Below are 26,562 nucleotides of genomic sequence, written 5' to 3'. Positions count from 1 at the left end.
CTTCCTGAGGAAGTGGTGGATGTGGGTACAATTACAGTGTATAAGAGACATTTAGATAGATACATGAATAGAAACGGGTTTGGAGGAATGTGGGCCGGGAGTAGTTTAGTTTGGGATTATGATTGGCATGGACTGGTTGGACCAAAGGGTCTGTTTCCATGTTGTATGACTGTGACTTATTATAAGCCAGTCTCCTCCTCCTTTCTTACTACTGTTGGTGCTTTAGTCTAACATTTCTTCAGTCCCCTCAGAATTTAGTGTCCAAAAACAATTTTATATATCATAGTTCTGACAATGGATATCTGATTTCAAGATTAAAAAAAAGAATCATGATGTTCAGCTGTGATTATCACCATATTACATTTAAGACATAATCTTTACTTCAGTGGGGTCAGAGGAAAATATGGCACTGTTATGAACTTTGATTGTTTAAATGCATATGGTATTATTTGAAAACGAACAGAAAATTATTCTTGTGGAAAGCTAACATTCTTCCCTCATCCAAAAACAGATTGCTTCTGTACATCACACTATTTGTTGCTGCGTGCAAGTGTTGCTCTTCGCTTATGCAACACTCTTTGCATTTCTCACCAACTCGTTGGTTGTGAAGAGCTTTGTTATATTGTTTGGACTTTATGCAGTGTAATATAAATGTGAGTTGTTTCTTAATGGTGGTGGGAATGTGGGAAGAGTATTTCTGTTTGGGACGGAGTACAGCCAGCGATGGAAAATCTTGGCGCTGCATACTTGAAGAAGCTGTGAAAGTAAAAGGACAAAGAACGCTATGCAGCTCCAGCTAAAAACTTCTACAAATAGTTGTCAGGCTTAGCTTGTAGGAGTTATAACTGCTATCAGCCTCTCTCTCACCTGTGGAAGAGCTCTGATCTTTTACCATTCATCTGAGAAGTGACATAGAATGGAGGATGAAAGGGCAAATCCTTTTGGGATGTCTTGCTACCTTAAAAGCGCTATTGAATTGCCTGTTTCTGGTGACGCTCTTAAGCAGAGAAGAAAAATAATTAAAATATTTTTAATATGCTGTGTTCGTGGCTACAGCTAGGTGGAACACTGTGCAACTGTATAAAACTGGAGTGTAGTTTTTTTAAAATTCACATCCAGCAGCAAAACACAGTGTATTATAATTAAATATAAGAGCCAAAAAGAAATGAAAGCACATTTTGGAGGAACCCTTGAGAATAGCCTTCAAGGTGCTGTCTCCTGTATTTGGAACAACCATTCCATTGTAAAAGAGAATCACTCAGTATTTGCTTAGAATAATGACTGACAGGCTGGGAGGTTAAAAACGCACGACAGTGTGCACCTGAAGAGGTGCCAAGGTACAATGATCAAAGATGCAGATAACATTAATGTTTTGTTCTTTCTTAAAGATTCTGAGGCAGTTTCAAGCTTTGGTTGGGAATAGGCCAGCAACTCAATGTTCAGCATCAGAAATACCTCTGTCTGTTTCCACTGACACTCTGTCATGTAATTCTGTGACACCACACAACTTCACTTCAGAGTTGAAAGAGAAAATGTTGATTCAACCATTGCAGTTTCATCCTGGGTTAGAGAAGACTTCACTATTGGAGAAAAAACAGGAATCTTCACTGAGTTTACCTGTGCAACCAGGAGCCTCAATCTCCCAGGAAAACCAGGGACCAGTATTTCCATCTCTTCCAGCATCAGACATTAAAACCCAGTACACAGAAAAAGTAACTGAAGTTACATCAAATTCAGCTGATACTAAAATTGGTCAAGTACATTCAGAAACACAAATTGTAAACCCAAGCACGTTTCCTTTTATGACTGAGCAACATTTGCATTGTGAACTGCAAAAGAGAGTAACTGCAGAACCTAAGTTGCAGTCTGTACTATGCCAGAGCACAGCTTATGAAGACATGGCAGACAGTAAACTTTCCCTGTTTGCTGACATGGTTCTTCTGGTACATGAAACACCTCCAATTCCGAAGTCCTATCTTAGCCAAGAATCATGCAAAGAAATGCACACGTTACCAGAACAGAAGAAAATACCAGCATGCACTAAAACTGAGGTGAAACTTCTGCATGGTAATCAAGAACAAACTGTTTCTGAATGTAACCAGCCATCTGTATTCTCATTTCTTAACACATCTTCCTCTTCACACAATGTCTGAATCCTTGTGTTCTCCCAATCACAAACCAAAATGAAATTTTTGCAGACAGGTTTTCTTGATTGTTTCTGCTAAGACGTGAACATGAACAGAACTCTGCCTTCCCTGCTGATTAAAATCCTGATTTCAGAATCTGATACTTGCAATGACATCAGACATTATCAAGCAGACTGCAAAACTGGTGGCTTAAGTACCCATTAAATGCAAATGATGAATTTTGTGCCTTCAAACCAACCAAAATGGTGGTATTTAATGTTACTGTGTTTAAGGTAGTTGTCTAACATTTGTTTTGTTCGCAAAACCATCATAACCTGGATGTCATACATTCTTCTGCAGTATACTTCAGGAACAATATGTTTGTGGTATGCAAATTAATATTTTATTTCAATGAATTGGAAAGAATTTAAGATCTATTTAATTTCACATATAATAATCAAGACATGCTTTGAAAGAATATATGATACTAATATGATAAAAGGTCAAGTGCAGATTTCACTTGTTCAGTTGGAGTGCCAACTTGTCATTTTGCTAAGTGCAGAGATCAGGTTGGTTAGCTGCTTACTGCAGGTATGTGAAAATGCAAATATTCTCATTTCTGAATAAGGTTCTGCTTACAACACGTGTCTGCATAATCAAGTTCACAAGGAATGGTTTCAATGTATTACAAATGCTGCTGATTAAAAGAAGTGCAATTTTTAATGTTTCATTGAGTAGTTTCTGTTACTTTTGTTGTTTTCCCTAAAACCAGACCAAGTGCAGTGCTAGTGAAATGTCACAGCCAAAGATAGAATTTTTGAGGGGTGAATTTTTGGAGACTGTGCAAGGGAAATAATGCTAATGTATTCCAAGAGTATGCCATTTCAGAGCTGCCAGCCACATACTGTCTTTAAGGAGTTATTTTTTGGATTGACATTTAATTAGAGTGTCTTAAGCCTGTTAATGTGTTGAAAGCTGACATTGTATTGTCTTTCCAATCAATGTATTTATGCATTCCAAACCATTTTGTGTGCTGTGATCAATAGCCGCTTTACAAATGACAGCTTGGACCTGTACAACAAGTGTGTAACTTCAAAATGATAGGTGCTTCAGAAAGATGGGACACAGGAAGAAATAGATACCAAACAGAAGTTTGGTAAGATGAGAAGTGATGGAGACTTTCGCTTGCAGTTAAAGGTAAGGGAAGGTGGGGAGTTTAGATGAAATTTTCGTTAATTTGGATAAGTACGAGGCACTGCATTTTGGTAAAACAAATAAGGGCAGGATTTATGCAGTTAAAAGTTGTGTTGTACATAACTCATTTAAATTTACGTCACATGTAGACAGGGTAGTTAAGGCATTTAACACATGCACCTTCATTGCTCAGACCTTGAGTACAGGAGTTGGGATGTCATGTTGAGGTTGTTCAGGACATTGTTGAGGCCTCTTCTGGAATAGTGTGTCCAGTTCTGCTTGTCCTGTTATAGGAAGGATATTATTAAGCCGGAGAGGAGTCAGAAAAGATTTACAAGGATGTTGCTGGGAATGAGAGTTTTGAGTCATATGGAAAGGCAGGGACTTTTATCACTGGAGCATAGGAGGTTGGGGGGTTATGTTTTTTCTTTATTCATTCACAGGGTGAGGATAACACTGCCTACGCAGCATTTGTTGCCTGTCCCTAATTGCCCAGATGGCAGTTCAGAGTCAACCACCTTACTGTAGGTCTGGAGTCACATTTAGGCCAGATGAGATCAGCAGTTTCCTTCCCTAAAGGACATTAATGAACCAGATTTTCTTTCCAACAATCAACAATGGATTCATGGTCATCATTAGACTTTTAATTCCAGATATTTATTGAATTCATATTCCCCCATCTGCCATGGCAGGATTTGAATCCAGGTCCCCAGAACATTATTTGAGTCTCTGGTTTAACAGTCCACTAGATTATTGCCTACTCTGGTTTAGAGTTTTACAAAAAAAATGAGGGATTTGGATAAGGTGAATGGCAGGTGTCTTTCCCTAGGGTGGGCGATTTCAAGACTAAGGGACCTTTTAAGGTGAGAGGAGAAAGATTTAAGAAAGACACAAGCTTGGAGTAATGGGGTGGTCTCTGCCCCAGTCCTTTCCATAGGTGTGTGGTGCTTGCTGCCTGTACGGCTAAGAAAGACTACAGGGTGGTGAACGATCTGATCCTGGGTGCAGGATGCTATTTAAGTCAGGAGGAATGAAAAGGACTATAATGTTGCAGTTCTCTGCAGCCAAGACTGGGAACTGTAAGTTGTTGTTTGCCATTCTCCAGAATTAAAGCTGGAGAGGAGCCTCCAGTGGTACATATGAGAACCTGTGTCATATCTGAACATCATTCCTAGTCTGCCTAGTGAGGATCTAAATTAAAGGTGATCATACCTAAGTTGTTTCCGGAGCTATGTGCCAATTGCCAAAGTGTCTAGCAGACTAGAGACTAAATTTATGGCTCAAAGAATGGTGTAAGAAGGAGGACTTTTGGTGGCAGTGGGAGTTACTACTTCTAAACCAGGGTTCAGGTACCACCTGGTCCTGAGATGTGTAGTAACATCTTTACCAGATTTTGATTATAAAATATCTTTAACTAGGTCTGTAGACAGGGCTAATATTGTGTAATGAGGCAGGGTTAATTTGTATTGTCATTGTAAAACATCCACTGGGAAATGGCAATCATTGTACAAATTCTATGTAAAGTTTGGAAGTTAAATACTCCGATGTCAAATAAGATTCTTTAAACAAAGCTAATTGCATAAGTATCAGGGGAAACTAAGATTGAATAGCTAAATAGTTATAAGTGTATGGTGGCAATTAAACAATGGGAAACAATTCAAAATTCTCGGCAAAAATACATCCCTGAAAAAGAAAAGCTCAGCAAGGAAGACGCATCCCTGGCTCAAGCCTCATCCAATTCACTCAAGAAGTTTAATTTAGATAAATGTGAGGTGCTGCATTTTTGGTAGGCAAATCAGGGCAGGACTTACACACTTAATGGTAAGGTCCTGGGGAGTGTTGCTGAACAAAGAGATCTTGGAATGCAGGTTCATAGTTCATTAAAAGTGGAGGCTCGGGTTTTTAGGATAGTGAAGAAGGCATTTAGTATGCTGTTTCTTTATTGTTCAGAGCACTGAGTACAGGAATTGGGATGTCACGTTGGGGCTGAACAGGACATTGGGTGGGCAACTTTTGGAATGTGTTGTATGCAATTCTGGTCTACCTCCTATAGGATGGATGTTGTGAACCTTGAATGGGTTCAGAAAAGATTTACAAGGATGTTACGGTTAGAGGGTTTGAACTATAGGGAGAGGCTGAATAGGCTGGGGCTGTTTTCCCTGGAGCATCGGAGGCTGAGGGGTGACCCTTATGGAGGTTTATAAATCATGAAGGGATAGGGTAAAAAGCCAAGGTCTTTTTCCTGATTGGGGGAGTACAGAACTAGAGGGCATAGGTTTAGGGTGAGAGGGGAAAGATTTTAAAAAGGAACTAAGGGGCAACGTTTTCACGCAAAGGGGTGGTGCGTGTATGGAATGAGCTGCCAGAAAAAGTGGAGGAGGCTGGTGCAATTGCAACATTTAAAAGGCATCTGGATGGGTACATGAATAGAGGGTTTAGAGGGATGCGGGCCAAGTGCTGGCAAATGGGGCCAGATTAACAGGATATCTGGTCAGCGTGGATGAATTGGACCGAAAGGACTGTTTCCATGTTGTATATCTCTGACTCCAGGTTATGCATAGTTTTATATTAAAAGAGGCTTATAATGTTTCAAAGAACAGTACAGTACAGAACAATTCTGAGGTTTGGAGTGTTTTAGAAACCAGAGAAGTGTCACCCAAAGTATGATAAAGGCTTTCATATCCTTGCTATTTTTCTCTTTAAAGTCTTTAAAAAGCAATTAAAATAAATATTGTTCCCTGAAACAAGTTGAATACCAGAATGAGGGCATCTTAAGAGAAAGAAATAATGAGAAAATTAATGATTATTATCAGCAGGAAAAATGCTGGAGGCACTATAATAAATCTCTGGGAACAGATACTCTACTCAGTAGAACTGTTTTTAATAAAAAGATTATACAGCAGAGCTGGTATATGCGTTATTATAACTTTCTAACATTCTTCAGATTTAGGATAGTCCAATCAGGTTGGAAGTTGGTTGTTGTAAAGCTGTATTTTCAAAAACAAGAAAAGTGAACTACAGGCCAATTAGCTAAATATTGGTATTTGGGAAAATGCTGGAATGTAATATGCCCGAAACGTCGACTCTCCTGCTGCTCGGATGCTACCTGACCTGCTGTGCTTTTCCAGCACCACACTCTTGATTCTGATCTCCAGCATCTGCAGTCCTCACTTTCTCCCACTTGGAAAAGTATAGCATGATTAGAATTTTTGTTTGACAAATTTATGAGAATTTTTTGAGTATGTAACTTGTGGATAAAGGAGAATAAAATGTATTTAGATTAGATTACTTACAGTGTGGAAACAGGCCCTTCGGCCCAACAAGTCCACGCTGACCCACATAAGCGCAACCAACCCATACCCCTACACTACGGGCAATTTAGCACGGCCAATTCACCTGACCTGCACATTTTTGGACTGTGGGAGGAAACCGGAGCACCCGGAGGAAACCCACGCCGACACAGGGAGAATGTGCAAACTCCATACAGTCAGTCGCCTGAGGTGGGAATTGAACCCGAGTCTCTGGCGCTGTGAGGCAGCAGTGTAGCCCACAATTTGGTAAGTTTCCACACAAGTTTAATAAAAGGTTTGTATTTGGGGGATGTTACATCAATACAGAAGATTAGTTAATTGTGAAAGTCAATTGGCATACACACAGCATTTTTAAGTCAGCAGGCTGAGACTAGTAGTGTGTCGTAGAGATCGGTGTTGGGGTGTCAGCTATTTATAATATAAAAGACAGAATAATGTATCTTCAGTTTGCTGATGATCCAAAGCTAAGTGAAAAGGTCACCTGTGGGACAGAGTCTGTCAAGGGAGGTAACCACATTAATTGAATGGGTAACAAGATGGCAGAAGGAATATAATATAGAAAAAGGCAAAAGTTATTCATTTTAGTTGTAAACTACAATTCAGTACTTTTTGAAAGGTGTGTAACTTTGAAGTGTTGCTGTTAAAGATATTTGGATGTTCTCATGCAAGGAACTTAACAAGTTAGCATGGAGGTACAAGAACCATTTAGGAAAATATATGACATGTCTTTATTGCAAACTTTGGAGTACAGGAATAAAAACAAATCTTGCTACACTTGTACATAGTACCCAGATATAGTTTCACCAACACTATGTCCAGTTTGACTCCATATTTAAGGAAGGTATATTACAAAATGTGGCAGTACAAAAAAAGCTTGCTAAGTTGGTTCCTAGGTTGAAGGGTTTGTCCTGATTAGAAGCTCACTAAATTAAGCCTGTATTTTCTGGAGTTCTCTGAAAGATTATGAAAACTACCAATGGGGTAAATGCTGAGATTATTTTCGCTGGTCATAGAATCTACATGATGGGGACAGTCTCAGGATAAGGAAGCAATCACATAGGACTGAACGGAGGAGAAATTACTTGACTTAACATGTTAAGTATGGTTGGAATTTCCAACAAGAGGTTTGTGAGTGCTTTGTCGTTCAAAACATTTGGTGTTTTGATGGCCAGACTTTTGGTGTCTTAGTACCAAGTGATATTTGGAGAGAGTGGGAAAGTGAAGTTGAAGCCCTAGGTCAGCCATGATCATATTGAATGGTAGAGTATGGACAGAGCATGTGGTATAATCTTACTCCTATTTGTTATGTGAATTAAATTGTTTATTTTGACAGAATTCTGATACCCATACTCTAAACACACCAAGACTCATTTACTCATGTGCTGGGGGTTTGCTAATGTTAAAATAGGAATGGAAACAGTGCTGCTTTGGTAGATAGTTGGTTTGGATGCTACGAAGTGGAGTTTGAGGTGAAGGGAGAGATGGATGTTGACCTCTCGGAAGGTTTGGTGGCAGAAGTGTCATGGTACAGGAGGCCATTGGCCCACTGTCTGCACTTGCTCTCTGAGCACTTTGATTTAGTGACTTACCAGAAGGATTCTCTCATTTGAGAGAGACTAGTGCTGGTTTAACCTGAAAGGCATCCTGCCTCAGGTGAGATTGAGAGCCCAGGGTGGGAAATGAACCCATACTATTGGTGTCACGCTGCGTTGCAAACCAGCTGTCTAGCCAAATGAACTAACCAATGTCCAACACATTGGTACAAAGAAAGTGGAGACAGTCTATCACCTCACGCTTCTTTGCATTGAACTCCATCAGCCACCTATCCATTCCACTCTAACTTTATCACTTTTTCAACATACAATTTACAGTTCCATGCTTCCAGTAGATTTGCAGGGAAATACTGTAACAATGATCAGAATCTTCTTTGAGATATTGAGGCAACCAGTAACTATGAAAGCCAGCCCCTATCTACTACTCACAGCAAAGGATAGGACATTGACTTTTTGGGGTCATTTAGAATCAAAGGTATCATACTGTTATAACATGGGATACAACCCCTCTGCTAACTTAAACCAGACACACAGAGAAATTTACCATGTGTCACAATCTGTTAAATTTCGAGAGGCAAAGGACTAACCCAGAGGTCACTATTTAAAGTAAAAAGCTATTTTATTCTTTAAGTCCAACAGAGAATATTGAAACAATTGCAATTTACAACTCTTAAATGTATCTTTTATTTCCTACTTTATAATACTGGCCCAATAAATTCCCTCTTAAATTTATGACAAGATCAATTTCAAACTGAAGTATAGTCTTCAGATGTTGAACTTTTTCTCTTCCTTTAGGTCGACTTATAGACAGGTACCTTTCAGAGAGTTATTTGGCTAGCAGTCTGTTTGTCAGTACTCGTTGCTGTTCTCCCCCTAACTGCTCAAAATGTCCGGTGTTATACCTCAATAATTGATGTCACCAATCCAAGGAAACCTAAATGTATAAATAAAAAGCAGGCCACACCACCAGTGCTTCATCCGGAGGCTCAGTGATGATGTTACCCAGTATGGTGACAAAATGTCTGAAACCAAAACCTTCCAGCTCAGCGAGCAAACCTGCATCCAGTTTACTAATCTATCCCACTCCTCAAAGACTTGTTCATTTTTTAACATATTTTGAGGCACGTCAAAATCCACATCCTCTGAATTTGATTCCTAACTCTGCAGGGCAGTAACTACCATCGGTTTCTCCAGTTCTTTCTCTCTAGTATAATATGGTTTCAACATGTTCACATGACATACCCGATACTTTTGTCCATAAGCCTGACCACCCTGGCCGACCCATTGCCTCAGCCTGCTCTTGCCACACCGAACTCATCTCCACCTACCTTGACACTGTCCTATCCCCCCCGGTCCAGGAACTCCCCACATACATTTGAGACACCACCCACACCCTCCACCTCCTCCAAGACTTCAGTTTCCCCGGCCCCCAATGCCTCATCTTCACCATGGATATCCAATCCCTCTACACCTCCATCCACCATGACCAGGGCCTCCATGCCCTCCATTTCTTCCTCTCCCAACGTCCCCAACAGTACCCTTCCACTGACACTCTCATTCACATGGCTGAACGTGTCCTCACCCTTAACAACTTTTCCTTCAAATCCTCCCACTTCCTCCAGACCAAGGGGGTAGCCATGAGTACCAGTATGAGGCCCAGCTATGCCTGTCTCTTTGTTAGCTACGTAGAGCTGTCCATCTTCCGCAGTTACACCGGCACCACTCCCCACCTTTTCCTCTGCTACATTGATGACTGCATTGGTGCCACCTCGTGCTCCTGTGAGGAGGTTGAGCAATTCATCAACTTCATCAACACATTCCACCCCGACCTTAACTTCACCTGGACCGACACTGACACTTTTTTACAAACCACCGACTCCCACAGCTACCTGGATTATACCTCTTCCCACCTTATCTCCTGCAAAAATGCCATCCCGTATTCCCAATTCCTCCGCCTCTGCCGTATCTGCTCCCAGGAGAACCAATCCCACCACAGAACACACCAGATGGCCTCCTTCAGAGACCGCAATTTCCCTTCCCACATGGTTAAAGATGCCCTCCAACTCTTCTCATTCACATCCTGCACCTCCGCCCTCAGACCCCACCCCTCCAACCATAACAAGGACAGAACCCCCCTGGTGCTCACCTTCCACCCTACCAACCTTTGCATAAACCACATTATCCGATGACATTTCTGCCACCTCCAAACGGACCCCACCACCAGGGATATATTTCCCTCCCCACCCATTTCCGCTTTCCACAAAGACCGTTCCCTCCATGACTACCTGGTCAGGTCCACGACCCCCAACAACCCACCCTCCATGCCACCGCAGGAATTGCAAAACCTGCGCCCACACCTCCTCCCTCACCTCCATCCAAGGCCCCAAAGGAGCCTGCCACATCCATCAAAGTTTCACCTGCACATCCACCAATATCATTTATTGTATCCATTGCTCCCGATGTGGTCTCCTCTACACTGGGGAGAGTGGACGCCTCCTTGCGGAGTGCTTTAGGGAACATCTCTGGGACACCCGCACCAATCAACCCCACCGCCCTGTGCCCCAACATTTCAACTCCCCCTCCTACTCTGCCGAGGACATGGCAGAGTGGATTTCAATGTGGATTTCACCAGTTTCCTCATTTCCCCCTTCCCCCACCTTACCCCAGCTCCAGCCTTCCAGCTCAGCACCGCCCTCATGACCTGTCCTACCTGCCTATCTTCCTTTCCACCCTCCTCTCTGACTATCACCTTCATCCCCACCCCCATTCACCCATTGTACTCTTTGCTACCTTCCCCCACCCTCGTCTGTGACCTATCACCTCCATCCCCACCCCCATTCACCTATTGTACTCTCTGCTACTTTCTTCCTACCTCCACACCTCTCTCATTTATTTCTCCACTCTGCAGACACCCTGCCTCTATTCCTGATGAAGGGCTTTTGCCCGAAACGTTGATTTTCCTGCTCCTCGGATGCAGCCTGACCCTGTTGTGCTTTTCCAGCACCACCCTACTCTATACCTGATACTATCACCTGACATCTTTACCAGATAGTTCACCTGACTCAACTTTTTCTCAATTTGATAGGGACCACTAAACCTGGCTTTGAAGGGATCGCCTATCGTTGGTAGCAATACTAACACATGATCCCCTCGGGAAAACGTCCGAATCTCAGAGCTTTTATCTGCCACCTGCTTCATTCTATACCGTGCCATCTTTTGGTGCTGTTTAGCTAACTCACATCCTCTATTTAATCTCTCCCTCACCACTGATACATAATCTAAGTGTGAGATCTCCAACTTTGGTCCTGTCAATTTGTCAAAGGGCCTCTCACTTCATGTCTGAATATTAACTTAAAAGGGAGTAAACTGTGTAGATTTGTTTGGCACATCTCTAATAGCAAACAATACAAACAGGATTCCTTTATCCCAATCATTCGAGTAATCCTAACAGTATGCTCTTAACATGGTCTTCAGGGTCTGATGCCACCTTTCTAAAGCTCCCTGGGATTCAGGATGATACACACTTCACTTAAAGTGCTGTATACCTAAGCTATCCATGACCTCCTTGAGAGGCCCAGCAGTAAAATTAGACCCTTGGTCCGACTGAATCTCTCTGGGTAGCTGATACCATGTGAAGAAAGCTACTAACTCCTCTGCCAACCTTTTTGCATTGATACTCTGTAATGGAATTGCCTCCAGAAATCTGATAGACACGCCCATTATGGTTAACAACTACTGGTTCCCAATTTTAATTCTCGGGAGGGAACCTCACAATCAATCATAACCAGTGTGAAAGGTTCTTTGAATGCGGGAATTGGCAACAAAGGTGCTGGTTTTATTACTGCTTGTGGCTTCCCTACCACTTGGCATGTATGACATGTATGGCAAAAGTTAATGACATCCTTGTGTATTCCAGGCCAATAAAAATGTTTCTGTACCTTAGCCTGAGTCTTTCTTACCCATAGGTGACCTCTGACAGGTAGTTCATGTGCTAACCATAACACTTTGTCTGTATCGTCCCAGCAACACAATCTGGTGCATTTCAGCCCACTTCTCCTTTGCACTAATCTGCCATGGTCTCCATTTCTATCTTAGGATTCTTTTAGATAATAACCCTCAGGAATATCCTCTGCCTGTTTCTCAGAGTATGCATCCACGTATTTATCATCTTGTCTTGCTTTTGCAAGTACATTAGCCATTCAGGATGAAACACTTCTGTCTGACTTTCTGCCTGTTCAGGCTTTTCCTGCACCATTACATCAAGTATGGTATCTACTAACAACCTCAACTCCTTCATCTTTCTCTTTAGTTTTTGCTTCGTGCTGTGACTTATGTTAGTGGGATCGTGTTACTACACAGTCTGGGAAAATACCAGGATATTTATGTTTTAACTCCTCAGTTTATTGATCCTGCTTGGCCTTCTCCACAACAAGAGGTGTCACTCCCACCTTGGACCCTGCTAAATCATTCCCAAAAACAAACTGAATTCCTGGAACTGACTCTGTCAATCACTCCCCAGTCTTGAGTTGGCACTCTAACTTGATCTTACATAGCGGAATGCTAAATTTCTGTCCAACTATCCTCCAAATTACCACACTCGCAGGTAACAGATCAGAAGGAGTACAAATTTGCTCATCCCTAACTATCAGTGACTGGTTAGGTCCTGTATCTCTCAAAATTATAACTTCTTGTCCTTCTCTCCCTGTTCTTTCAGAGTAAACTTTACCCACAGAGTCTAATTCTTTGTAGAGATCAGGTACTAATTCCATACCCAGCCCCTGCCTAGGCTGTGCACTCTCCTGCAGTTCCTCAGCTTTTCTTGGGGTTTCCTTTACTACTTTCATTAATGCCAGTGGCTTAGCTTCTGTTACCACATCTTTTCCCACAGTGCTTTTCTTGAATGACCAGCACTGTGACTTTACATGTCCCACTTTACCACAGTGGAAACGCCTGAGGCCTTTCACCTCCTTTCCACCCTCTTGGGCTTCTTTTTTATCCTGTGGTAAACACTTACCAGTGCTCTCTACTCTTTGCTAGTGTAGGATCTCCCCTTCTCCCAACTTCTATCCCTCACAGGACGAAATTCTGGCCAGATGCTTGTCTTATGCATCAACATGTATTCATCTGCTAATTCTGCTGCCCTTCTCACTTCCTGAACTTTCTGTTCATCTGTGTTTTTACCATCTCTGGAGTTTTAAAGCTCCTCCAGCAGAATAATTTCTCTTAGAGCCTCATAAGTCTTCTCTATCTTCTAAGGTCTGTATCCATCTATCAAAATGACTATGTTTAATTCTTTCAAACTCAGCATAAGCTTGACCTGTTCCTTCTTTATATTTCTGAACCACTGTCTATACACTTCTGGTACCAATTCACAAGCAATTAAAATAGCCTGTTTGACCTCCTCATAATCTCTTGACCTCTCACCTGACAGTGTAGCAAATACCTCACTAGCTCTGCCTACCAGTTTAGTCTGAACTGGCATTACCCATAAATCCTCAGACCACTCCATCTGCCTAGCCAATTTTTCAAATGAAATAAAGAAGACTTCAAAATCTTTCTGATCAAAATGGGGCCAAGTTTTGACAAATTTGTATATATCACTAACTTCTCTTTTAATCTCCATCCTGTTAACTTGACTTTGTTGACTAAGTCACAACTTCTCAAATTCAAATTCTCTTCCTCTCTTTCTCTTCCCTTTATCTTCTAACTCCATTTTTCACAATTGTAAGTTAAGTTTTTCTAACTCTACTGCACTTGAGTGTTTCTCTGATACACCCAAGTGTTTGAGTAATTCCTGTACAATTTCAGCTTTACTTCTATAAACCCAATTCTCACCTCTTCGTTAATTCTAACAGTACGGCCCTTTCTTTCTTTCTAAATTTTCTAGGCAAATTTGGGAATCATTTTCAAACCCCAGAACCTCTTTAGCAATTTTAAGAACTATTTCTTTCACTTTTAATTTAACCAACCACAAGTAACTGAAATTAAACAAATTGTCTCACCTACATTTTATTTAAAGATCTCAGACACTAAATGGCAAGTGTTTGTATCTACTGGGCTTTTTTTGTACCCCAAGTCTATTGAAATCTGTCCAAATCCCAGACTGGCTATGTCTAAACATGTTCAAATCACGGCTAGGAGCCCCCAAAACTGTTACAACATGGAGTACAACTCCTCTGCTAATTTAAACCGGACACCCAGAGAAGCTCACCTTTTGCCACAACCTGTTAAATTTTGAGAGGCAGAGGACTATTCCAGAGGTCACTACTTAAAGTAAAAATTAACAATTTTAATTTTGTTAAGTCCATCAGAGAACATCAAAACAACAGCCAAATAAAACTTCTTTCTCTTAAACATATCTTTTACTTCCCACTCTAGAATACTGGTCTGATGAAATCCCTTCTTAAATTTACGGCAAAATCAGTTTCAAACCGAGGTATAGTCTTTGGATGTCGAACATTCTCTGTAGATTCCTCTTGGTGTTCTGCTGCACAAATTTATTATACACCTTTCAGAGTGTGTTTCGGCTAGCACTCTGTTTGCCAGTGCTCATTGCTGTTCTGCCCCTAACTGTTCAAAATGTCCAGTTTTATATCCCAAAACATTGGATCATTTCATTGGTTTGATGTCATCCCAAACAATAAAATTCAAATTCAAATTCAATTGGATTTGGCATCTTGGGCATAATTTAAACTGATATGCCGAATTTGAATTTGATTTTGTACCATGGCAACACAGCACCAGATATTTGTGTCAACCAAATGTTACATTTTCAAATCTTTTGTGCGACTCTTAAGTCCATGCCAGCTGCCAGCCTCTCTCAAAGATATAGTACACACCTACACCTTCATAACAATACATATCTCTAGCCACATCTAAAATGTTATTTAATCTCAAGTCACTGCACCTGCAAAAATTTATTTTCCAATACGTCTACATTGTCTCTTTGCAACTTGGTGTTGGTTTTCCAGTTAACTATGAAAACCACATCCACATAAGTCACATCAGTATGGTTTGTTACCCCCGAAAAGAAAACACTCCTCAGCTTGACCATATTGAAATTTGCATCCAGAAATAATCAAGCATCAGCATATTATGTATGTTAGCCATGGGAAAAGCAGGATTTCACGAATAGGGTAAGGGGTTGGGCCTGGATGGGATGCTATTTGGAGGGTCAGTGAAGACAACGACATTTCTGTGCACACAGCACTAGGAATCCAGGTTCAGTTCTACCCTCGGGTGGAATTCGAGTTTGCACATTCTCCCTGTATCTTCATGGGTTTCCTCTGCTGTCCAAAGATGTGCAGATTAGGTGGATTGGCTATGATATTCTGTGGTGTCAAGCGACGTGCAGGTTATGGGTGGCAGCCATGGGAAATGCAGGGTTGTCGGGATAGGGTAGGCAGATGGACCTGGGTGGGATGCTCATCAGAGGTTTGGTGCAGACATGTGGGCTGAATGTTTCCACTATAGGGATTCTATATACAGGGTGATGCCCGAATCCAAGGAATTGTTTACTGTGGCCCAAATAGGGAATGTTCCAGAACCAGGGACTAGGGGGCTGCCAGGAAGGTAAACTTCCCATTTAAATGAATGGATTCGCTCCTATCCGTGGTTTTGGGCTTCCACGGTAGATTTAGGAATGTATCCCCCATGGGTACAAGGTTCTCCTGTATACAAACTTTTGTTCACTGTGGCAGTGATTCAAGTGTATAAATAACCTCCTTGCTATCATTTATAAATGATTTTCTTTCACCTTCCTGTTGCAAGCAAACCCCCTTCTCAATCACTCTTTTATGCCACATTAGGAACACAGGTGCTTTCTTCCACGAACAAATTGTCACAATCTGTATTTAGAGAGACCTAACTTCAATATTAAGGAAACAAGTTAATACTCTTTACATCAGCATTTGGTTAACAATTGTTTAAGTTATATTCAAGGATTGTAGAGTATCAGAATCACTAACTGGGAAGAATAACATTTTCATAGTGTGGTGAACCAAGGCAACTCAAAACAAAGCATGTTGAAAATATGCAGCATTACAAAATTAATAATGCTTTCAATAACTCTGAAATTAAAGACAGAGTCAGAAATTTAGGTAAAATAAATTTTATTTCAAAATTGTTGAAAGCAAGAAATGGATTTTCTTGGAAAAGAGACCTGAATCTCTAAGAAACAAATGCATTTTTGGCTATAACAATATGTTTGAGATCTTGAACAGCCATGATTTTTAAAATACTTTAAATGTCAAGCAAATTCATTTTTAACTCAGAACACTAAATTTAAACTCTAAACTGCAAACTCCACTATAAGTAAGTTGGTTGAAGGCAAACAAAAAAAAAACCAAACTATCCTCTCTGGTTCAAAGCTGATGGTTTCAAAAATCATAACTTGGCTGATGTAAACAAACCAGGTTAAAATGTAACCTGTGCCTTACTATCCACTAGGAACTGTTGTCAGCAGGTAAATTCCATTTTAAAGTTGAAATGCACACGACTCATCGTATTGCCTGCTTCTTCAGCTGTGACCCTCCATATATTATACTACTGAGCTGCATCGATGACCTACCCATGTAAAATTGAGTGAGTTAGAAAAAGTATAATTTTCCTGTTTGTTCTGCTTCACAGCAAAGAAAATGGAATGTAATTTGAAAAAGATTATAACATTTCAAATACAGAAAACAATATTCTTATTTTTAGCAGTTTGCTATGATGTTCATGGCTTCTATTTCGCAGCTACTCAGTTATATTATTAAAAGGAACTACAGGCATAGAATTGTACTGGACTCACTGTGTGATGTCATGAATTACAGTATTTCTAAAAATACTCCTTGAAAATAAATTGGCTGCAATTTTTAGATGTCCCAGTTGTTTGTTGCAATCCGATCCTAGATGTTCATAAAGACAACTGTGAAGTGCAGATCTACCTTCAGAAGAAGTTTTCAATTCCATAAATTAAAACAACAGGTACCAAAATAGAACTTTACCTGTAAGTCCAGAAGAGCAATTCCACGATTACTCATCAACACGAATTTAGTTTGGAGATAAAGTGCAGCTCAAACGTAAAGTTCATTGTTGACTTAAATTGATCAGTGATATTAAGAATAAAACTGAGTGCAATTGGACTGTAAAACCCACAAACCATAAAAAGGTTCAAATTGATGGGATTTATTTCTCAGCAAATCACTGGTCATAGGAACAAACATTTTAGCAGAGCCAAGCTGCTTCCACAACCAGCTAGAAATGGACAACTTAAGAGAAAATTGTCAGGAATCTTATCCTGTCAGTGCTCCAAACTGAACGTGATCTTCAGTCCAAGTGGTATATAAAAATTTAACAGTTGTTGCTTAGAAAAGCACAGTGTCTTCAGCCTCATACCTTGAAGATTTTATGAAAGATTCTGTTCATGTACTATGGGCTTCCACACTGTATTCTTGATTGCATTTCAAATGATCTCATTGATTTTACTGAACGCAAGTTACAATAATTTTATACTCACTTCTGAAGGTTAAACTTGGTATCTTTAGGCTTACAAATAAAATATAATTTCAGACTCTACAATAAGTTTTTAAAAAATCCCTGACAAAGAACAAATTCCCAACCCCATTCCAAATCAAGAGTCAGGCATGTGCACCCTGAGGTTTGAGTAATTAGGAATGTCATTGACTGTGTCATATCTGTTAATTTTTATCCAATCATAACAATATAAAGTAATTAAAAATAGAAAAGTTTATCCTTCCTTTTGTGACTACATTGTCCTAGAAGTGTTACTCCAAGGTAGGATACAGTTCCAAAGGCATCCTCTGACACGTCTAGTTGTCAGCAACTAATTTCAACACAAGGATCACTGTGACTGAACCTTGTGCTGTTTTTGCCTGAATCTGTCCCCACATGGACATTTCCAATCTAGATTCTCTATGCGGTTGCCCCATCTGAGAAAATTAACAATGCACATCAGGGATCACAACTGAAACCTTTATGGTCTGTGCGGCTTAGCTAGTCACTGAGGAAGCTCTTGATGGCTGAATGTCTTACACTAATCACATCTGCATGTGAAACTGGCAAAATATAAATATCTATAATCTGCTTATAACTGGAGGCATAATTTAAAGAAAACCTTTAAGCAATATTGTTCAGGTTTAGTACAAGTTAAGATTTGTATCAAATGCAGACCCAACACAACATAAAAGAGTACGGAAACCTAGATTAACACAACCCTGTTTGACATATTTTTAGTTAAATTAATTTTGGAATGAAGACAGATTTTAAAAATACTCCAAATATAGAGCCTAGGTCTGCAGAGGCATTCATTTTTTTACTCAAATAATTATAGAAATTCCACTACTGTATCTGCTTCGGTCTCTGAATGGCAATGCAATTTCACAATAAGTGGAATTTTTCAGCTTATAGTATTAGAGTCTCAAAGAAAAACTGGTTGTAAAATACCAAGGAAACTGTTGTAAGCCTAATACAGTTAAGATCATTTTAAAAGATACTCAAGCTGGTCGTAATCCAGGTAAACATCACTTAAAATTCAGTGGAATGCAAAAACGTTTTTGGACCAAGTTGACCTTACTGTGTTTGAAAAATAGCCACTTTCTTCTTGTTTCTTCAAGAACGTCTGTTGCAACATCACTGGAGGACTTTGCTTATTTGCAGATGAACTCCATAATGAACAGATTAGTAAATTAGAATGGTGCCAAACGGGGTAAATGAAGCAATCAAGGCTACAGTTGTGCCATTATAGCCCGCACAATTTTGATATTACATTTGTCCAAGGGCATTTAAAAAGTGAAGAGATGTTAAACTTTTAACCAAATGGAGCAAAAAAGGGAAAAGATTGTGCAATTTAAATCATCTAAGTACAAACATCCACTCCAAAAGATTACATTTACAGTCCCTGTCCTTCATTGAAGGCACACAGTCCCACATTCTGGTCACGTTTGGTGTCCACGCTGATGTAAGCTATAGAAGTGTGCCTCCCTCAGGATCTGATTGATCTGAAAGTACGGGCCTTGTGCAGACTGTTCGCTCGAATCAGAAAACGGAAGCGTAGTCGAGCTGTTGCCTGATTTAGTATTGGCTTCAGCTGGTAAGTGTCCATTCGGTCTGTCAGGACTACTGACTATACTGCTGCTGTCACTGCTTGAGGACTGCAGAAAGAAGAGTGAGTTTAGTTGGTGAGAGAAACTCTAGAATGCTACTAACAAATATCATGCATACAACAAACTTTACAGCACATTTCCACTTATTAGCATTTTGTACATCATATCATTGTGAAGCCAGAAACTTCCTTAACCCTCGTTGAATACCAATATCATCCCCATATATTTTAATAAAGAAACAGGCATTCTTTTGTGGAATTACACAATGGTTGCAGGACTCTTTCACAGGTTACCAGTTCAACCATGCAAGATGTCAGTTTGAAACTAGACAGCAGCCCAACTTTCAACACTAAGAAGCTTCAGTCAAACAACAGACAAGTAACGTCATATATAAAAAATATCAAGTTCACTAGTTTTCTAATTACACAAATCACATTGGAACAAGCAGTTTGTAAAGACAGCTTGTGCAGAAACAGTGACATAGGCAGTGGCAGAGTCATCAGGAATCCGGTTCCTAAATGGACATATGCTAAATTTGACAGGCTGGGGGAAACCTTTTTTGTTATTGCAGTCCATATCCAGGGAGATGGATGTACTGGGAAAGATGACAATGTCAGTCTGATTAGTTGCCTAGCCTGCTCCACTATCCATTCTTGCTTGCTGCCTCACTGGTGTTTCTTATGCTAGTTATTTCATTTTGAAGTTTCCACTTACATAGGATTGAAAAGATTGCTCCCTTGTTAGAAATACTAAAACTCAAATTAACTATATAGTGGAGTACAATTTTCTAATTCTCCAGATTAGATAAATTAAAAAATGTTGAAACCAACTAGCGGATGAAAAGAACCAAACCAAAATTGCTGGAAAAGCTCAGCAGGTCTGGCAGCATCTGTGAAGAGAAAGTAGAGTTACCGTTTTGGGTCAGTGACTCTTCCTCAGAGAAAAAGATTTTCTAAATCTTCAGTCAAGAATTTGACAGCCAGCTAATCAGAGATTGCAGGCTTAATTTGTCTCAACTATTCAATTTGACCAAGCTGACTTACTAATACTAAAATCAATGTAAAATTTACAACAATGGATTGCCAGCTATACCTGAATGTGGAGGGAAAGCCAGCATTTTAGATAGCCTTTCAGTTCACCAGACAGCAACACCTTCCCTGCAGAATGCCAAAGTTAGCTAAAGATCTGCTGAACCAGAGTTCAGAAAGTATCCAACTCAGCCACTGTTTGCTAAAGAGCCTTTATGTTGCTGCAACTGCCTTCACCTGAATACATCAGCCAATGTTTAAAAACGATCTCAAAGGGGATCCTTTTGTAGTGTAGAAGTAGTGTCCCTACTCTGGACAAGGAAGCCCAGGTTCAAGCCCCATCTACTCCAGAGGGGTGTAATAACAGCTCTGAACAAGTTGATTAGAAAAGTAGGTTAAATTAAAAGTTAAAATAAAAAACTTCAATGGAGACCCTCTTGTGGTAGTGTCCCTAGGGTAGGCAAAGGCCTAGTGACATTATCGCTGGACTCAACCCAGGGATCCAGGTGATATTCGAGGGAACTGGATTCGAATCCTAGCAGATGGTGGAAATCAAAGTCAACTTCAAAAAAATCTGGAATCAAGAGCCTGGATCAGGAAGCCTGAGCTCAGATCCCACCTGCTCCAGGAGTACATAATAACATCTCTGAACACATTGATTAGAAAAACAGGTTAAATAAAATTGATTTGTTTTTAACCCTCAAAGTATTCTTGTAGCCAATGGTAGTGTCCCTACCTCTGAGGTAGGAGACCCAAGTTCAATTTGCACCTGCTTCAGAGGTAAGTCGCAACATCTCTGAACAGGTTAATTAGAAATATTTCACAAACCTCGAAATCCAACTTTATTAATTTGGTTACAAAAGGCAGTAGTGTTCTGATATTCATCAGAAATTGGTTTGAATGAGACTTTTATCTGCTGGGAAAACGTTTTCTAATTTGCTCGCGAGATATGGACATTACTGGCTCGAGCAGTATGTACTGTCCACCCTTAACTGTAGATGGTAGTTAAGAGTCAACCACACTGCTGTGGGACTACAGTCACATGTAAGCCAGACCAGGTAAAGATGGTAGATTTCCATCCCTGAAGGACTTTAGTGACCAAATGGGTTCTTGCAACAATCAACAGTATTTGCTGGCTAGCTTTTTATTCTGGATCATAAGAAATCATTACTACAACCAAGTTTCAATTCATGCGGTTAACTTTCAGACAGCTTGATCAAACGTCACAGTCCTTGGGTGACAATAGTACAATATTATAATTTGTTTCTAACCTCACAGTCCCAGCTGTCTCTTGGTAGATCCTGCAACAATGTACTGTTGCTGAGACGTTTCGGTGGTGGGACAGAATGGTTTTCTTCATTGTTACAGTTCCGTCGCCGCTTCCTGAAATGGGTTAGGTTGGCAGTGGTGGTGGTGGTGACAGAAAGAGTGAGAGAACAAGCCTTAATTAATATCCATAGACACCAATTAAAGTGTACAATTACTTCAACTTAACTACTGGCTTTCACAAAAAAAGCCTTCAATAATGGTACATAATTTTAAAGCTGTATTCAATAATCATACAGGTCTAGACTAGCAAGTTATTCAAGCTCAGCATTAAGTAAAATAAAAAAGGAAATGCCCACTGTCTTGGTGTCATATAAAATTAATGATCATGAACAGTAATGTTGAGATATCCAACCCAATACTATATGGTGTATAGCACGTTTTAGCTGCAGAGGATAGTTGGGTTATGCCCCCTCAACTCCTGCTATCATTATGAGGTCAGTTAACATGCCTTTGAGGGATTGCCTGCATCTTGCTCACCAAACTGGGACAGTTGGCATTGCATAGTTTGCAATTTCCAACTGCATTCTATGCAAAAGTGATAGGAATTTGGAACTCTGTCAAATCTAAAGTTGAACCCTCTCTTCCTCTTTCAATCAGTAAACCAGATTTAGCTCCTGAGATTAGGGTTAGCTATAACTAAGGAAGGAAGATGCTGAATGGTTGAAAGTTGCAATAATCTGCTTTCATAAGAATGGGAGCAGGAATTTGCTCTGCCATTTAATACGATTTTTTAACTCACTTCCAATTTCCCAAATGACCCCACAGCCCTCAATTACTTTCTTGACCATTTTGGTGACAAAACATCATTGTGACATGAATCTACATCGCTGTTCCTTCACTGTCATCAGCATCAAAATCCTGGGGCTTCCTTCTTAGCAGGACTGACAGCAAATCCATTGCCATCTTCTTTCGCGCTATTTGGGATAGTGAACAAATGTTAACCTTGCCAGTAACACCCACACCCGATGGTTTAAAAAGCTACAGCTGATTCTTTTGCACAATCTCTAGTTTTTTTTGCATGTTACTTATGATAGTGTCATGCTTGAGCAAATAACTCAGATCAATATTTACTGACAATGTGCTGAACTTCGAGGTTTCCTGTCACCATTTGGATAAACAAGGTCAGTTCTGCTCTCTTGGGTAGACATAAAAGATCCCACAGAACCATATGAAAAAGACCAAGAATGTTTTCCCCTGGTTCCTGCTAATATTCATACTTCAACGAACATGTGAAAGAGATTATCTAATCATGATCTTTTAACTGTTTGAGAGTTTGTGTGTAAATTGGTTGCCACATTTCCTTCATTACAAGTGACATTTCAAAAGGTATTTTATTGTCTATTAAGCATTTTGAGACAGAGGTTATGAAAGGCATGAGACACATGTAAACTCTTTCTTTATATCGAAGTTTGTGGTATGCTTCAACTGTGATTGATCTTGTGGTTTTAGAAGCATTTCCTTAGATAAAATAAACAAATATTCTGCATCACTTACTTGTAAAGTACAAACTGTACCAAGTTTAAGTAATGAGCCTGGCTATCAAACATATTTGGAATGATTTCATTTTCTCCTGTTTTTCCAATTGTGTCTGGATTCAAGTTTTATTACTGAACATTTAATCTTTGTCTCTTCCTCAAAATTATGTTAAAACTTGAATGGAATCAAGTATATTTTCTATATTACTGATTCCAAATTATGTCCTTTCCAAAGCAATTAATTTTTATTGCTGCACATCCACATAAACCCCTATAGACATTTGCCAAACTTAGAATGCTGCCAAAATCTGGACCACGTGGGACTAGTTTATATTATGGAAATGAACCACCTACATGAACAAAATGCTGGACTGTGTAATCGCACTGATTTGGTACTTCTGCATTTTTTTCCCATTTCCCACTCCAAAGTCTTTGCCCTGCAAATTGCAACACTCCTGTGGGTAGGAGCTTGTCACCAAGAGTCATCTTTAGTGTTGGGCAGTATTCTGGAAAAAGCACTGGCTTTCTTTTAGGGAAGCTTTACTAGATAAAATAGCCTGTCCATTCCAAGTATTTATGAGGAAAAGTTGGACAGGTTAGGTTTGTATCTGCTAGGGTTCTGAACAGTAAGAGGTGACTTGAGTGAAACAGAAGATCCTGAGGAATCTTGACAGGGTGAACATAAAAAGAATCTGAACTCAGGGTGACTTAAAAGGCTATTTTTGGCTATTTAAGACAGAGGTAAGATTTTGTTTTCCTTAAAGGGTTGCGAATCTTTGGAAATGTCTTAAGTCTTTGAATATTTTTAAGGCAGAGATAGATTATTGATAACTAAGGGAAAAGGGGTATTGGGGGAGGTGGTAATGTGGAGTAATTTGATCAGCCATGACCTTGCTGAATAGCAGAGCAGACTTAAGGGGTTAAGTAACATATTCCTACTCCTGATTGGAATGTTTGTTCTTCTAAATAAAGTTGATGAATTGGCACACAAGTTCTATCACTGCTGAAAAACTATACAAAAAAGACTGTGGCACCCTTTTGTTAGTGACTAAACTATATGTTCATCCGGTTATAGGATGGAGTTGAGACCAAAACTGATCAATCATGATCTTATTAAATCCTGCTTCTAATTCATATGTTAGACAATAAATTCAAGGTCTAGATCATTGAGGTGAAAGCATTGCAGCAATGCTTTGTGGAAATGTAGAATTAAATAAACAATACATTGTGGAACAATCCATGCTTCATAATCATTAGATCAGTCCTAACTAGGACACAGTTTTTAACCTCAGAATTCATAAAATTATTCATAAAATATCATTCATAAAATAAAGTTGTCACACTGTGACAATTTCCTGCATCATTGACCCTTCCAGCCAAGTATTGTGATTTAGCAGCGACATCTTTAGTTGCACTCCTTCTGGTATGATATTATAAAAAATTTGCCTGAATTGAATTGTGCATCAGTCACAGACCAACTATTCCATCTCTGGTCATTCTCCTAAAAATGTTCTTCTTCAATCTATGCAGGTTTGATCATCCATGTGTTTTCACTCTGGATTATGCCTACACAAGATTCAGATTAGTTTCAACCATTCATTTACATCTTTCCAGTCTCAGATTGATTAGAAAATATCTATATGAGGGATCATCTGTACACATACAGCTGCAGCACTATTTTTTAAATCTCATGTTTTAAGATTATCTAACAGCCATTTTCCAAACATAAAACTTTGTTCAGGTTCTTCCATTTAAGCAGGTGAGTTCAGCATTTCTCCAAAAAGAAAGGCAAAAATATTCCACAGAGTAATAAATGCGGCAAAATACAGTCAAAAATATTTAATTTTCAGCATAACTCTTCTCACCATTACCCTAAAAGATTTAATGGAAGATTACTAGGAATAGAAGTCTTTATTTTAGTAATTTGATGAATAATTTTTTTGTAAAACACCATACTTTAATATGTGGAGCACATCTTTGAATACAGCATAACCTCTTAGAATAAGAATATAGTCAAAAATAGCACATTTAGAGTTTTTTCTCAATTTAAAACTTGTGACGCAATGTACAAAGACTTTTACCATGTGTTCAATTATGTTGCATTTCAGCCTGATGTTGGCAAAAGTGGAACAGTTTAAGTATAAAATAAAATTTGTTTTAACACTACAGTGATGAACAAATGTGCCCACACCTCCCTCCTCACTTCTGTCCAAGGCCCCAAAGGATCCTTCCACATCTGACACAAATATCATCTACTGTAACCATTGCACCTGACGTGGTCTCCTCTACATCAGGGATACTGGATGCCAACTTGCGGATCGTTTTAGAGAACATCTCTGGGATGCCCGCACCAATCAACTTCACCACCCTGTGGCTGAACACTAACTCTCCCTCTCACTTCACCAAGAACACGCAGGTCCTGGGCCTCCTCCACCACCAAACCCTAACCACGCAATGCCTGGAGGAAGAACACCTCTTCTTCTGCCTTGGGACCCTGTAACCACACGGGATCAATGCAGATTTCACCAGTTTCCTCATTTCCCTTCCCTCCCCCACCTTATCCCAGTCCCAAGCTTCCAAATAAGCACCGTCCTCTTGACCTGTCCATCGTCCTTCCCAGCTAAAAGCTCCACCCTCCTCTCTGACCTAGCACCTTCTTCCACCTATCACATTCTCAGCTACTCTCCCATTTATCTCTCAGCCTCCCCCGGCCCACAAGCCTCATTCCTGAAGGGCTCATGCCCGAAACATCGATTCTCCTCCTCCTCGGATGCTGCCTGACCTGCTGTGCTTTTTCAGCACCACACTCTCGCCTGATCTCCAGCATCTGCAGTCCTCACTTACTCCAAGGTGGGATAGCCAGGTTTGAAGTTAAGATATCTGGTTTTGAAGTTAAGACATCTTCCAAATTCAATTGGACAAGACATTTAAAGTGTTTTTATGAGTTATCAGATGCCAGACACACAATCTCTTACCTCAGAACACTCATAACTACACCAGAGACACTACATAACTACCAATTAAAAATTTTGCTTTGAACCTGAAGCCATGAACAGGCTGGTAAATTCTGTTAATTATTTGATTATGAAGCTTTTATTGGAGTGCTAAATATGCCCATGAGGAAGAACTTGTATAGAGCTCAATGTTATTTTTGACAAGAATTTGCCTTTGTATACTTATCAGCAAGTGAAAGAAAATAATCCACCAGGTCTCAGAAGGAAAACCAACAGGCCAACTAGAAAGGAGCACTAAAATTTCATTTCAGCATAATCATTGGAATGTTTATTATTTTTGGAGCAATTCATTAATCTAAACGATTTAGAAGAGTACCTACATTTTCATTTTTTTTGAGGGGGGCGGAGGAGAACGAAAACTGAGTAACATAGTCATACTCAATTTGCAGAATTGATAATTTAGTATGAAAGGATTTATTGTTTGGCT

At 39.8% G+C, this 26,562-nt stretch overlaps 1 protein-coding gene across 2 annotated transcripts in view; it reads left to right on the top strand.

The window, feature by feature from the left end:
- The window catches only part of tepsin (TEPSIN adaptor related protein complex 4 accessory protein), a 39,359-nt gene extending 36,503 nt beyond the window's left edge, over positions 1-2,856 (top strand). For both annotated transcript variants that reach the window (XM_072558576.1, XM_072558578.1), the window contains exon 13: positions 1,389-2,856. In XM_072558576.1, the coding sequence (XP_072414677.1) occupies positions 1,389-2,153 (765 nt within the window). In that variant the 3' untranslated portion in view covers positions 2,154-2,856. The remainder of the gene's footprint in view (positions 1-1,388) is intronic.
- Positions 2,857-26,562: the final 23,706 nt, after the last annotated feature.

Source organism: Chiloscyllium punctatum, chromosome 39, assembly GCF_047496795.1.
Source record: "Chiloscyllium punctatum isolate Juve2018m chromosome 39, sChiPun1.3, whole genome shotgun sequence".
Lineage (NCBI taxonomy): Eukaryota > Metazoa > Chordata > Chondrichthyes > Orectolobiformes > Hemiscylliidae > Chiloscyllium > Chiloscyllium punctatum.
Note: the sequence above shows the minus strand (reverse complement) of the source record. Positions and strands in the feature narration are given on the sequence as shown.